Source organism: Cydia splendana, chromosome Z, assembly GCF_910591565.1.
Source record: "Cydia splendana chromosome Z, ilCydSple1.2, whole genome shotgun sequence".
NCBI lineage: Eukaryota > Metazoa > Arthropoda > Insecta > Lepidoptera > Tortricidae > Cydia > Cydia splendana.
The window spans coordinates 5,186,688-5,201,789 of NC_085987.1; the positions used below are offsets into that span (position 1 = coordinate 5,186,688).

Consider the following 15,102-nt stretch of genomic DNA (forward strand, 5'->3'; position numbering starts at 1 on the left):
GCACTTTTCTCGCTTGCCCAGGTGCGACTAAAAGCAACTTGTACAATTTGTCACAAGGTAAGCGCTTCAATTTTGGAACGCCTATAACATATATTCTTCCTTCCTTTATATTTAAGAGCTGTGCTCTTGTCGGTGGAGCAATCTCCAACTCGTCCGGTCCTGTGCCAACTCCTTAACATATATTGAGTTATAATAAATCATTGTTTAGAAAGCCTACTTCATGGTACAGTTAGCATCAATCTTACCGGATGAAACAACGTTCTAAAAGTATCTGTCGGACGGGAAATATTTTCCATAACGAGATTCATCTGTACAGTTCGCGCCCTAAAGTCATAGTTCGATCGCTCTAGTTATCCGAGAAAATCCGCCGATCACTATGCTGAATCACTATTCTACTACGCCTGGGGGCCGAATTTTGAATTTCGATCGCTCGATTTCGTCACTCGAAAATCGGTGGAAAACGGAGAAATGCTAAATTTTGAAATACGAGCGATCGAAATTTGGAATCTATTGGTATTGACCATTCGATTTCAATTCTATTAGTAGAATTTAAATGCCTAGTAGTGGAGATATTATTTAACGAAATACACGAAATCGAGTGGTCGAAATTCAAAAATCGGCCCCCTGGGCTGATTTAGACGGCGCGCGAACTCGCATGCGATTTTAGTTACATTGCGGACAGTTGGTTACGATTCAACCGACCGATCAAAACCCGCAATGTAATGAAACTCGCATGCGAGTTCTGTATGTTCGCGATAAACACAAAAACTACTGAACGGATTTTCATGCGGTTTTCACCTATCAATAAAGTGATGCTTGAGGAAGGTTTAGATGTATAATTTGTTACGGTTTTGTGTAACCCGTGCGAAGCCGGGGCGGGTCGCTAATGTACCATATAAAATAGACAGTGAAATGATTTCCGTGCTATGGCGTATCCGTGTCACTATGTGTAAAAGCTCACATACACTGGTTCTGCAGTGCAGTTGCATGGCTTGTATGAGTGGCGCGTCACGTGGAAATGAATGGAATTCACCTTGAAGCCATCAGGGAGCAATTGTTGATGCTTGATTGGCTGATTTAGACTGTCTATTCATATGTATGTGGCTGACTCGACTAAATGCTGTTTTTTCATACAACCTTGCTTTTGGGTGGATCAACTATTTTGGGTGCGATTTTCAAAATTACTCCGCTTTCGAAGTTAAACCAACGCACCTTATTAACGTTGCACCTTCTTCTTCCTCGCGTTATCCCAGCATTTTGCCACGGCTCATGGGAGCCTGGGGTCCGCTTGGCAACTAATCCCAATAATTGACGTAGGCACTAGTTTTTACTTGTGAAGTCGGGGCGGGTCGCTAGTAATAAATAAATAAACCCGCTGACGCTCGGGTCAAATACCGTTAAAACTACCCGACTATAGTCCAAAATCTTCCAACTATGGTCCAAAACTAACTCAAATATTGATTGATTAAGGTGTGCTTAAATTCAAATCAACTAATTCTGAGGGAATATAGTTTCATAAATGAAAGAAAATACGCATAAAATACTTAAAATAACATTGATATTGATACTTAATTACATGTTGAACTTGTGGACCAAAGTAAAGTTGTAGAGGTAGACCAAGACAAGTCTGCAATGATTTTGATAGCATACGCAGTGCAAGTGTTAGGTATTTATATAACATTTATTATAATAACACACACACACACACACACTATCAAAATCGTTGCAGATTTATCTTGGTCAACTCTAGTATTGGACTGTAGTTGGGTGGTTTTACAATTTTTAGGGTTCCGTACCCAAAGGGTAAAACGGGACCCTATTACTAAGACTTCGCTGTCCGTCCGTCCGTCCGACCGTCCGTCCGTCCGTCCGTCCGTCCGTCTGTCACCAGGCTGTATCTCACGAACCGTGATAGCTAGACAGTTGAAGTTTTCACAGATGATGTATTTCTGTTGCCGCTATAACAACAAATACTAAAAACAGAATAAAATAAAGATTTAAATGGGGCTCCTATACGACAAACGTGATTTTTGACCAAAGTTAAGCAACGTCGGGAGTGGTCAGTACTTGGATGGGTGACCGTTTTTTTTTGCTTTTTTTTTCGTTTTTTTTTTTGCATTATGGTACGGAACCCTTCGTGCGCGAGTCCGACTCGCACTTGCCCGGTTTTTTTAGAAACACTCCCTACGCGACAACAGTATCGTACCTTACGGAGGCTGTATGGTTGGCTACCCCGCTTTAAGCTACCGTTACCTTTCACGCTCTGACAACTGCTTAAGGCTCCGTTTCGGGGCACCTACCTACCTTATAAACTATTTTCGGCCAATTTCGTATCTATAAAACTTTCGTAGCTTCTAGAGAGCTGGTTTTTTTTCATCTAATTCGATTTAGCGATATACCAACCTTCTGAAAAAAAAAGAAGAAATTGAAAGATTCGAACCCGTGTCCTTTCGGATCGCAGGTTCGATCGCTATAACCACCGCTAAAAACGCGTAAAGTAAAAGAGAATTATAATTTCATGATTTCTCTAATGATGTTAGCGTATGCGTATCATTTTTATACTTGACGACTCACAGGTAGCGCTAAAAAGTAAACATATCTAAAAAAAAATTAAGTTGCATCAATGCAGCTGCAATTACACGCATGTAATAGAATAATCAACATTAAATTATTCAGTTCAACATTGCATGCAAATGCACCAACTTGGGACCAAAACAACATTTAATTTAAAGTCATTCTAATTAAATCAATAATGAAATTAAACGAGCATTGCCCCGCGCGGGCGAAACCTATTACATTTCGGCGTTGAGCGAGTTTAGGTATTTTACGCGCTGCGGCAGGCCGTGCGAGCTCAGTATGCCGATCCCTTCTACCACACTCGCACTACAATGATGGATTAAACATTCTTGATCCTTCGCGAAGCATATTGAAATCAACCATAACAACACTAACTGTACTTAACTTTTAAAGTTTTAAAACTGTTATTTGGTAAGTACGAAAATACTAAATGCAGTGCAAATGTACATAGGGGCTGTTCATAAATTACGTCATCTATTTTTGACGATTTTTGACACCCCCCCCCCCCCCCCTCAAATCATCCAAAAATCAAGCTTCGGATGAATCTGTTTCCTCCTACGTCATGTTACCATCATCCGATGTCCAGACCCCCCCCCCCACTCTTCCCATTTGAAACGACGTAATTTATGAATAGCCCCATACTCGTACTTATGAAGGTATATTACTCGAAAGAAATTATAGGTACCTACTCGCTTATTTACATGTTTCGTCATTGCATTTGGTACCTATAGGTTGTAAAGTTTGTATCAACAAGGGTTTAAAAACGAACTGGTACTGAGGATCTGATGATGATTAAGGTGGTCACGGATACCAATCAACCATGTAGTAACATGATTAGGCTCGTTTGATTCGTCTCAACAAGATCTTTGACACTGAAGATACACAGGGTCTGATGATGGAGCTGGAAGGTGGCCACGGGTACCAGTCTATCATGTAACTAAACAACTTCGTGTTTGGGCTCGTTTGATTCGTCTCTACAAGATCTTTGACACAAGACAGTACTCAGGGTCTGATGATGGAGCTGGAAGGTACCATTACCAATCAACCATGCAACTAAACCACATCGTGTTTAGGATCGTTTGATTCGTCTCAACAAGATCTTTGACACTGGGTGATACTCAGAGTCTGATGATGGAGCTGGAAGGTGGCCACCGGTACCAATCAACCATGCAACTAAACCACTTCGTGTTTAGGCTCGTTTTATTCGTTTCAACAAGATCTTTGACACAAGATAGTACTCAGGGTCTGATGTTGGAGCCGGAAGGTGGTCACCGGTACCAATCAACCATGCAACTAAACCACTTCGTGTTTAGGCACGTTTTATTCATCTCAACAAGATCTTTGACACAAGGTAGTACTCAGGGTCTGATGATGGAGCGCGAAGGTGGCGACGGGTACCTGTCTATCATCATCAGCTCCATCATCACACCCTGAGTAGTATCTTGTGTCAAACATCTTATTGCGACGAATCAAACGAGCCCAAACACGAAGTGGTTCAGTTACATGGTAGACTGGTACCCGTGGCCACAGTCCAGCTCCATCATCAGACCCTAAGTACTAACTTGTGTCAAAGATCTTGTTGCGACGAATCGAACGAAGCCAAACACGAAGTGGTTTAGTTGCATGGTTGATTGGTACCGGTGACCACCTTCCGGATCCATCATCAGACCCTCAGTACTACCTTGTGTCAAAGATCTTGTTGCGACAAATCAAACGAGCCCAAACACGAAGTGGTTCAGTTACATGGTAGACTGGTACCCGTGGCCACTGTCCAGCTCCATCATCAGACCCTGAGTACTAACTTGTGTCAAAGATCTTGTTGCGACGAATCGAACGAAGCCAAACACGAAGTGGTTTAGTTGTATGGTTGACTGGTACCGGTGACCACCTTCCAGCTCCATCATCAGACTCTGAGTATCACCTAGTGTCAAAGATCTTGTTGAGATGAATCAAACGATCCTAAACACGATGTGGTTTAGTTGCATGGTTGATTGGTAATGGTACCTTCCAGCTCCATCATCAGACCCTGAGTACTGTCTTGTGTCAAAGATCTTGTTGAGACGAATCAAACGAGCCCAAACACGAAGTTGTTTAGTTACATGGTAGACTGGTCCCCGTGGCCACCTTCCAGCTCCATCATCAGATCCTGAGTACTATCTTGTGTCCAAGGTCTTGTTGAGACGAATCAAACGAGCCTAAACACGAAGTGCTTTAGTTGCATGGTTGATTGGTACCGGTGACCACCTTCCGGCTCCATCATCAGACCCTGAGTACTATCTTAAGTCAAAGATCTTGTTGAGACGAATAAAACGAGCCTAAACACGAAGTGGTTTAGTTGCATTGTTGATTGGTACTGGTGACCACCTTCCGGCTCCATCATCAGACCCTGAGTACTATCTTAAGTCAAAGATCTTGTTGAGCCGAATCAAACGAGCCCAAACACGAAGCGGTTTAGTTGCATGGTTGATTGGTACCGGTGACCACCTTCCGGCTCCATCATCAGACCCTGAGTACTATCTTGTGTCAAAGATCTTGTTGAGATGAATAAAACGAGCCTAAACACGAAGTGGTTTAGTTGCATGGTTGATTGGTACCGGTGACCACCTTCCGGCTCCATCATCAGACCCTGAGTACTATCTTGAGTCAAATAAATACATATAGAATGTCAGGTCGTTTCAAATATTTTTAATCCTGTCCGGTAGTTTATTAAACTGTACCATTATAAATTATAATACTATAAAAACAGTGCTAGGATCAAAGTCTCTCGTTGCGGTTTACACGCACACAGTATAGCGTTTTACACGGCGCCCGCCGCACACAATGATAAAAAACCTCGTCGTCGCCGTTGAAAATGTGCGGAGCCGACCGACACACGTCCTGCCTCTACAAGCTCTGCCGCGGCACTGAGCTGGCGCAGCGCGCGTCATCGGTAATATAGAGTAGTTTTCAAAAAATTGCCAAAAAATTATAGTAGAATTTCATAAACACTAATGTATACCAACAGTATAAGCAAACGTTGCAGATTGCTTGAGTATGAAAATGACTTCGATATTAAGTAGATTTTCGTAGGAATTGACACTTGTTTCGGAGAGAAAATCGAGTTCGTTTTACTTTGATTTTCTCTTTCTCAAAGGTATGTAGGAAAAATATAGTTTGATATGCCTAAAGTACAGGGTATTAGTAATACAAAATAGCCAGGTTTAGCAGAGTAAAATTCTCAACATTTCCAAATAAGAGCTCGCCATTCAGTGCTTCACGGGGTTTTTCGGAAACGACCATCAGAAAAAAAATCATTACTAATTTAATAAGTCCTTTTTCTAATATTTACAACGATATTTATAAAGATAAGAAGACGCTTTTACTGGAACAAGTACTCATTGTTTCTAATAATGAGCGCAAAGTCCTGAATTTCGTCGACTAGTATCATCAATTTTGCATTATTTCGACTTTTCTTGTAAGAGCGCTCTTAACAACACATTAAAAACGACTTACGCGACAGCGAAACTTGTATCTCTCGCGTCAAATTATGGGCTTCATGAGTTCCTTCAAGACTCATTTGGTTGGGCTTCATTTAATCTAATCTTTATTTTTAAAAAAGTAATCGAAGAAATATGTGTTTAGTTTACCGTAGTTTTATTACTCAATTACATTTAGGCCCACTTGCACCATCCCACTAACCCGGGGTTAAGCAGTTAAACCGTTAACCCAGTGTAAAATTGTACTGGTAATCATGGTAACACCAGGTTTAAACGGTTAACCCCGGGTTAGTGGAATGGTGGAAATGGCGCTTAATGTGCAAAACTTCCAAAATATGTGTAAGGTAGGTTAAGACTTAGAGAAATATAGTAAGAATAGAGTGCTCACTCCATATATCAGTTTTGGTACTAAAAAGACAATTATTTTCGTAGTCGACATCTAGCATCGAGTAGCGGAATTATCAGTACTGCTACTTGACAATAGATTGGAGTGAGCACTGTGTGTATTTTTTTCTCTATGGTTAAGACCAACATATTATGTAATTTATTTTGCTCGGGGCAAGACAAACAGTGTGAGGATTTCATACATAAGTGTTAGTCTTGCCCCGGTGATAGTCTTACCCCAACCCCACGTTTTACCTTACTATTTTCTTATCTCATAGACCATGTCGTAATAATTTTATTGAGATTATTAAACTTTTTTCATTCACGTTTTATACAAATCAGTGTCGACAGACGTTCATTAGGGTTTCTAAATTGAAACCATTGAAACCACTGGCCTCAGACAATCTTATGTAACTTGAGCTCTCAACTCCCAACTAACATTTTGCACGAGAGCTCAACAAATACTGGTGGTTACTGTCACGGATAGCGACACGCGTAGATAAAAACGGTACTTGAGGTTTGATGAAATTGTTAATTGTTGTTGCACGCAATGTTGAAAGACTCGAACAGTTGAGAATATCACAAGAGGGGGCGGAAAGCCAGGAAATAAGAAGGGGAATAAAAGATATGGAAGAAATGACCATCGCGCGGGATTTTGATACTTTAAACGAGCTATTCTTGTTTATTTATATACCTACCTACCTATATATTTCGGGGATCTCGGAAACGGCTCTAAGGATTTCGATGAAATTTGCTATATGGGGGTTTCCGGGTGCGATAAATCGATCTAGCTATGTCTTATCTCTGGAAAAACGCGCATTTTTGAGTTTTTATATGTTTTCGAGCAAAGCTCGGTCTCCCAGATATTTTAACAATGAAAAAGTCAAGAGGTATATGTACCTACTAAACACTTTATTTGTGTTATGACTTATGAAGGTTATGTAGGTACAATCACGCGCAAAAGTGCGTGGTGTATTTACACTGAATTCATTCATAAGTTCTCCATGCAATTTCGCAGCTCACGGTCGTTATCCGCAAAAGCAGAGTGCGCTGGTTCAAATCCGGCCTCAGGCACTCGAGACATATTATGTCACTTATCCTGCATTATAACTACATATACATATACATCTATTACAGTTTTATTATTTATTAATATAATAAAGTTTTACATTAAACGTCCATCGCCTTAAAAGTTTCCAAGCCTAGAAAGTCTCGACAGTCGATATCTAATCGAAACGAATCGATCCGAGTCCGAGGCAATCTTTAATCTCTACGATAAACATATCTATTTACTGGCTTTCTATTTGCTATTGCTTATTTAAAGGTTTATGTATTGCCTTGTATGGATTATAGTAAATCCACTACGATCACTACACCTTTAAAAACAAAGTCTCCCGTCGCTTCTGTCTGTATGTCGGTATGTTCGCGATAATCTTAAAAATTACTGAATGAATTTTCAACAATTGTCATCTTGGCTAGCCCCCTTGTTTCCAAATCGAACACATTTTCTGTCTGCACTTTAGAATAAAACGAAAGAATGATACCCAATTTAGGATACACAAAGATCAATCAACTATCTATTTCCTAATGCCATATAAACCGGATACCTAATTGCCTTAGCGTGTATACGACCATTAATGTAGTCGCGGTAGTGACGGGCCCGCTGGGTTCAATGCCGGTATGCGCACGATTTGCTAAGGCCGTCTAACTAAACTTGCATTCGGAGAATAATTTCTAGTGTTATGACTGTCAGCTTGAGATGCCAAACTTAAAAAGCTATTGGTTATGTGCATAGACCACGGTGCGAGAACTACGAGTAAAAAAATCGCGCTTAGTGGCATGATATGGGCTATTATTTCCATGCCAAACATTGCCATCTTTGATCTAGTTCCTAACAGTTGACTGAATGAACTTTTTCTTCTTTTGCTACTCTTTGCCACGGTCTCACAGGTCACTTTCAAAAGCTTAATTTTATGATATTTTACGTCACCCTAGGCCCGTAAGTGGGATTTTCTTCCCACGGGACGGGAAGAAAATCTCACTTCCTGGCCAAGGCAAGACGTAAAACTTTATACAAACCATGGGCGGTAATTCGTAAAGCCCCAGATCGCATATTTATGGCCCTCACCTTTGGTTCGGGCCACAAACACCTGCGATCTGGAGCATTAACGGATTTACCTCCCTAGGTATGTAATGTACTATAAGATACCCAAAAATACATTTTTGGGTATTTTATAGTACATTACATACCTAGGGCATGGCAATTACAATCTCTTACTACAACACAAGCCTTTATGAGCTTACCGTGGGGCTTAGTCAATTCGTGTAATATAAGTATTAAGTATATAGGATATTTTATCCTATAATATTTATATTTATTTTTACTACAATGGGCCATCCACTTGGCATATTAGTTGAACATTTCTTCTTACAGATTTTCTAGATCAGAATTAAAGGGTGTCAACAAAACGCCGTGCAGCGCCATCTGTCCCCAGCTCAGCTATCAAAACATTTTAAGTTTTTATGCACCATCTTTGCACCGCATTAGTCCTCAATGGCGTAGCTAAATCTCCGTACATTTTCCTTTCCCTTGACATTACCTTCACTGATAACAGTGATAACGTCACACCGTTATCTCTCGAGTTCTGTGACTCGTGCAAGGTCACGCTACAGCTGTACAAAGATCTCTCAAATTAAACTTAAACGTTGTTCTAAAAGGTAATATGAACCATAGATATTCAAAGATTATCTGACGTTTTGTCTTCCCTTTTGTTAGGCATATGTACCTATACCTACAGATGCGTAAACAATACCCTCCAGCCGCCCAGAGACCTATAAAAAGGCCTCCCGTTCCATTCTAATGTGAATCTTTTCACAAATCAAAATTGCATTTGTATTGGCAAGTTTTGATGTCTGTGACTGTCTAGAGTCTAGACTCTAGACGGCTGGAGGATGTTACCGACTTTTAGAAAAACATAACGGGCTTATCGCTCACATTTATCTGTATCAATATCTTGACCCTCAGTTTTGTTGATGTTTTTGAGTGCTTTAGTTCTGTAGCTGACTGTACCTAAGTAACCTTTAGAATGCATAACACAAAGACCAGTAATGAAAAGTTTCAGTCACACTTTTCTATGGTTTATGGCTTAATCAAGAACGTAATCAACATAAAACATCGTAATGAGTAAAAAGTTGCAAAAGCCAAGGCACCAATGAAGCTGGTTATGAGACCTCTCACATTTCGTTCACGACTCGGCGGTGCATCGTTGCGTCATCTAATGAAATAATAAGAGAAAGCACCATTGTGCGCCACGGCGCTCGCCATTTTATATGAAAATGAACCTCATTGTTCAGCGCTGCGAGTTTATTGTACATCTATCTAATGTAGCCTCTATTGTGTGTATTTTGTTTCTAAGTAGCGAATTTTATTGCAAGCGAATTATATTACGCATACAATGTATTATAATTTCGTGATAATTTTAAATGTTATTTATTTAGTTTTTTTATATTAGCGCCATCTAACGGCGAGTAGCAGTACTAATGACGAAATTGTTCACAGGCGACAATGGCAGCAACCACGCACTGTACCTCGAAACAATAGTAGAAGAGACGAGCGATGACCTCCGTTCCGAGCGGTCATCTGCAGCTACATGGCTTTCCGATTCGGACGCGGATTCGGTCATACACGTGCGGGGAAATGCTGGTAAGTGTTTTGTTTTTAACGCCATCTCGCGGGCGATAGCTGCGTCTTTTAGAAGCATATTAACGAGAGTATCGTTTAGTTCTACTAAAGACAAAAAGATGGCGCCACCATATGGACGTTGAAATGACAGATGCAATATTTTGACTTCACTGGATTCAAAAATAACCACGCGTTTGTACACTCACCCATGTGCAGGAAATCTTGACAGTAATAAAACGGTATTGGTGAGACAAAGTATGATACGTTGCAATAACTATTTGGCAACTGTCATGTGTTTCCCAATTCTGCATTACATTAGTTGGATTGTTTCCAAAATCTCATAGACGCACTCGCGTCATTGTCATTGCCGGTCTCTGGCCGTGGCGACGTGTTAGAAAACTGTTGCACAGTCAACTTACTCCGTGAAGTTTGTGAAGTGTTGTTTAAAAATTGTCTTGGACAGTAGCAAACCACGACTTTTTTGGACTGTGAATTGCTCTTGTGTGCCCACTGCGCGCGATCAGTTGCTGTATTGTGTAAATGGTGTATTGTTGTAGGGTCAGAGTGCGACAGCGAATCGGAGCGCGAGTGGGCCTGTCCGGCGAAGCGGCGGCGGCGCGAGCGAGCCTCCTCACCCACCAGCACCGGCTCGCTGTCACGCTCGTCCAGCCTCGCCCAGTTCGAGTCCCTCGAACGCTCCTGCGCGGCGCCGGCGTCGCCCAGTCTGTCCCCGGATTCCCTAGAGTCTCCCGTCGCTTCACCGCCACCTGCCCACCTACCACCCGCGCCGCGACCGCATCTCTCCGCCGAGAACTTGAGTGAGGACAGCGGGTACAGCGAGCGCGCTCGGCGCCCGCCCCCGCTGCGTCGGCAGCCCGAAATAGCGCCGGGCGCTGCCGGCTCGGCGCCCAACCTCGCCTCGCCCAGTGCAGAGCGCCGCCCAGCCCGCGCTGCGCGCGCTCTCTCCCTCCCCGCCGAGCTCGACGTGTGCGCCGAGCCGCGCCGGCACGCCACCGCGCACCGCGCGCGTTTCCGACAAACCTTCGAGGTCACCGAGAGCCTCACCGTCAGCGTGGCAGACCTCACCGCGCTAGACTACCGCGGCGGCCCGCGCCGTCCGCGTCTGCCTCCACCGCCGCCGCCGCCGCGCGTACATCCTCCACCACCTCCCCCTGTCTACATAGCTCGACAGCCCTCTCCTCCCGTGCGAGAACCCAGCGCTGCCAGCGATGATACCACGGAATCCGAGATCGCGTTCGCGCGCGAGATGGAAGCCACCGCGCGGAGACTCGACGAGGCCGCGAAACGCGCGCTCGAAGATACGGGCAACTACGACCGGGAACTATCCGTGCTGACTGCGAAGAGGTTGCGGGACTCGTGGGGTGCGTGGGACGACGTGTTGGACGAGTTGCGGCGGCGGATGGAGCCGTCACCGACGCGGTCGCCGTCGCCGCGCGCGCCAGCGTTTTCATCGACGCCGCTGCGCTCCGGCGACGCACGGGTGCGCTCGACGCCCGAGCTGCGCGCGCGCGAAGCACCGCGAGAGACGCCCGAAGAGCTACGCGCGTCACTGCAACTAGTGGCGCCGGCGCCGGCTGCGCCGCCCGCGCGTTCAATTTCCGCCGGTTCCAAAGGCGTAACGTTTTCGCCGGTGGTCGCAGAAGTCAGCTGGCGCGAGGCGAGCGCCTCATCCACAAGCGAGAGCGTATCAACCACGAGCGCGAGCGACGACGCGGCGGACGCGGAGGTGATAGTGGTGGGGGACGAGGCGCCGCGCGCGCCGCTCTCAGACCGCTGCGTTGCGATGACGGACGCGGGCGCGCGCGCTCCGCGCAGTCGCATAGCGGGCTTTTTGTCCCGCTTCGCGAACTTCCGTTTCTCGGGACGCAAGGAGAAGAAGACTCGCGCAGGCGCGAACGGACGGGGTGCTCCGAGCCCGGCAGACGCGGGGCAGGGACCGCGCGCGGCGGCCGGGCCGCAATATGTCCGTATCCCGTTGAAGGAGGAGGTGTCGCGCGCGGCGGGACCCCCGGCGGGCGGTGTGGCGCACAAGCCTCCGCGGGCGCGCCCGCCGCCCGCTCCAGGAGTGCTGGAGACGGACGTGGACACGCAGCGCACGGTGCTGCACGCGCGCTCGCTGCTGGCGCTGGCCCCACCCGACCAGCGCGCGCCGCGCCCCCACAAGTCCATGGAATTCCTTCTCGACAAGGAGAGCGCACAGACCATACAGGTGAGCTAAACAAACTAACCTAATAATGTTAATTCTAACCTGTCTAGTTATGGCCGGTGCCGCAATGTTTACAAACAGCGCGATCGATCGACGCCCCCCGCGCCGTCGTTTCGCGCAATTTTCAATAAGGCCGGGGAAAGCGCATACACGCGCGGTGTCACGTCGAAACGCGGTTCACAGCTAGCACTGATGGATTTCGACACGACTGCCGAAAACTTTCTTTTCCTATTTACCCAGTATCAAATTTAACGTGAAATTTTAGTCAATTAGTGTTTAAATAAACACCCACCTTATCTAAATATGTAACTACATACATATATAGCTGAATTTTGCCTAAAAACACGAATGTAGAACAGTACCCGAACTCGTAACCCGACTCCCGAGATAACGATGTTCCTAGGACCTAAATACCTACTACTGTATCTAGATGCAAATTATATACTACACGTTTAATACATAACGAGGTGTTTTACCAACATTAGGTAAACCAGTTAAAAACTGCTGATCAAACCACACAAACAGTTACCGCATGATTCTTAATAAAAACCGGCAGAGAGCATGTCGAGTAGGGAATGCAATCTTGATCTCGCAATTTCGAGATCTCGCGAGATCTCGCACGAATTTTCGAGATTCAATCTCGTTGACTGGAAATCTCGATTTTAGCAATCTCGGTCGAGATCTTGATTAATATTTTCGAGATCTCGAACGAGATTGAAAGATTGATCCGTGTGAATTACTTTGTTTTGAGTAATCTTTTTAACCTTAAATTCATGTTGTTCAGGCAGTGCTATTGTGTGCGGCCGGCTTTAGTTGACGATAAAAGTACTGTGGCGCGCTTTGTGCGGAAAAATCGGGCGAACTTAGTCACAATTATTCATGATTTTTGCTCGCTTATCCTACATTTTTTTTAACTTGCTGAATGCTTGGCAAAGATATCTACCGAACATGTTACTGCCTCTGCTTACAATTATGTATTATTATTTTTATTATTATATAAGCCTATACGGTGTCCCACTGCTGGGCAAAGGCCTCCCCCCTCGATTTCCATTCGTCACGGTTTTGAGCAATTATGTATAATTATAATTATGTATAATTAAAAATAATTATTAACACTTTTTCATGCACAACCACATGCAAATTAGAGCTACACTATATAGTTGTTGATATATTTCTTGGTTTTTTAGTAATAAATGTTTTATTTATTATTAAATGTTGATTAATTTGTTGTTTTTATCTGCAAATTATAACATGACTTTCTCTAAATAAGTAGTACATATATACGGAATTCTTAAAGATTTTTGGTCAAAATAACACATTTTTAATTACTTTGTCAAATCTCGATCTCGTCGAGATTAATCTCGATCTCGAAAGTGTGACGGTCGAAATCTCGAAACACCCAATCTCGATTTAGATTTTTCATGCGAGATCTCGAATCGCCAATCTTGGTGCGAGATTGCATTCCCTAATGTCGAGCCATTAAATATGGGATTTTGTAGTCCCTATTATAAGAAAATACGCTTGTCAAACTGTAAAAATACCTAACTTATTGACAGGTAGGTATATACGACACTCGCGTCATACAGTTACGATCGAGTATGTAAGGCTATTTGGTAGGTAGATAATTAGATATATGTATAACTACAAAGTTACAAATTGTCACGTTAGTCATTTAAGGTTGCTTATTTGTTATAGTTTTCCTTTTAACATCATTAACACTATTGTACAATGTATGTATCAAAACAAAACACTTATACATGTTTTATAATATTACTAATAGCCAGACATCGGATTCTAGGGGGCAAATTGTATGACGGGATCCCTATCCGTCATACAATTTGCCCACTAGAATCCGATGTTTGCAGTAATAGCTCATATCCACTCAAAAGAACACCAAATCGACGACACCGTTTCGAAGAATTTGAGATGTTTATACCCATTAATGTAAGTAGGTATTAATTGTGTAAAAAATAATAGTATTAGATCTGACATAAAAAAACAATATTTACAAAATACCGTCAGTCTAAAAATAACCACAACCACAACGTGTTCAGAATTCAGTAAAATAACACGTCCAACATTCCCTTACCTACACAAAAGGGTCCATTTGCGAAGGGTAGTCTAAATACGTACCAGGGGACATGTAAAAAGTACATCCACCCTGTCACGCGAGGGACCATAACACGTGTCCCGTTTGAATCTTCAATGAATGATGCCCGAGTATTGTCAATTGTTTAACGGTCAACGTGTTTCGGGTCTCTGAATTTCTTCCAAAGCTAGAATGAAGGGTAGGTATATTTTTTTTATGGGTCAAGAGTTTCTAAGGCGGAATAGAACTAAATAAGTTGCGTCAGTAGCAATATCATTGGTCAGTAGATGAGATGACGCTTGGGTACTTACTCCTGTTTTATTTTACCCAAAACATTAAAAATGTTTATATTCCTTTCGTGTACATTAGTTATTTGCAATGGGGCAAAGTTGTTGTTTAACCTCTCGTGCTAATATTGACACCCGAGCAAGCGAAAGATTCCAAAATTGATATCGATTCGAAAAATGGTATCTTGAGCGCTGCGAGGGTTTCAAGGCACGAGGGTTAAACAAATTTTGCCAGCGAGTGAAACACATTTTTTTTCACCACGCCAACACCTACCAGCAATTATACGAAAACAACTCAGCATTTGATTACTTTGCCTACATGTGAATAAAATGCAACTTTCTTATCAGTTTTTGAACAATCAAGAGAGCCTTTACCAGCC

General features: G+C 43.3%; 1 protein-coding gene and 1 long non-coding RNA gene across 3 annotated transcripts in view; one reads left to right on the forward strand and one right to left on the reverse strand.

The window, feature by feature from the left end:
• LOC134804314 (uncharacterized) overlaps positions 1-15,102 on the reverse strand; it is a 538,216-nt gene that overhangs the window by 413,582 nt on the left and 109,532 nt on the right. The gene's annotated exons all lie outside the window — the stretch shown is intronic.
• Positions 1-15,102, forward strand: part of LOC134804309 (serine/arginine repetitive matrix protein 2) — a 208,647-nt gene that overhangs the window by 43,234 nt on the left and 150,311 nt on the right. The window contains exons 2-3 of the mRNA XM_063777320.1: positions 9,997-10,140; positions 10,677-12,349. Of these exons, the coding sequence (XP_063633390.1) occupies positions 9,997-10,140; positions 10,677-12,349 (1,817 nt within the window). The remainder of the gene's footprint in view (positions 1-9,996; positions 10,141-10,676; positions 12,350-15,102) is intronic.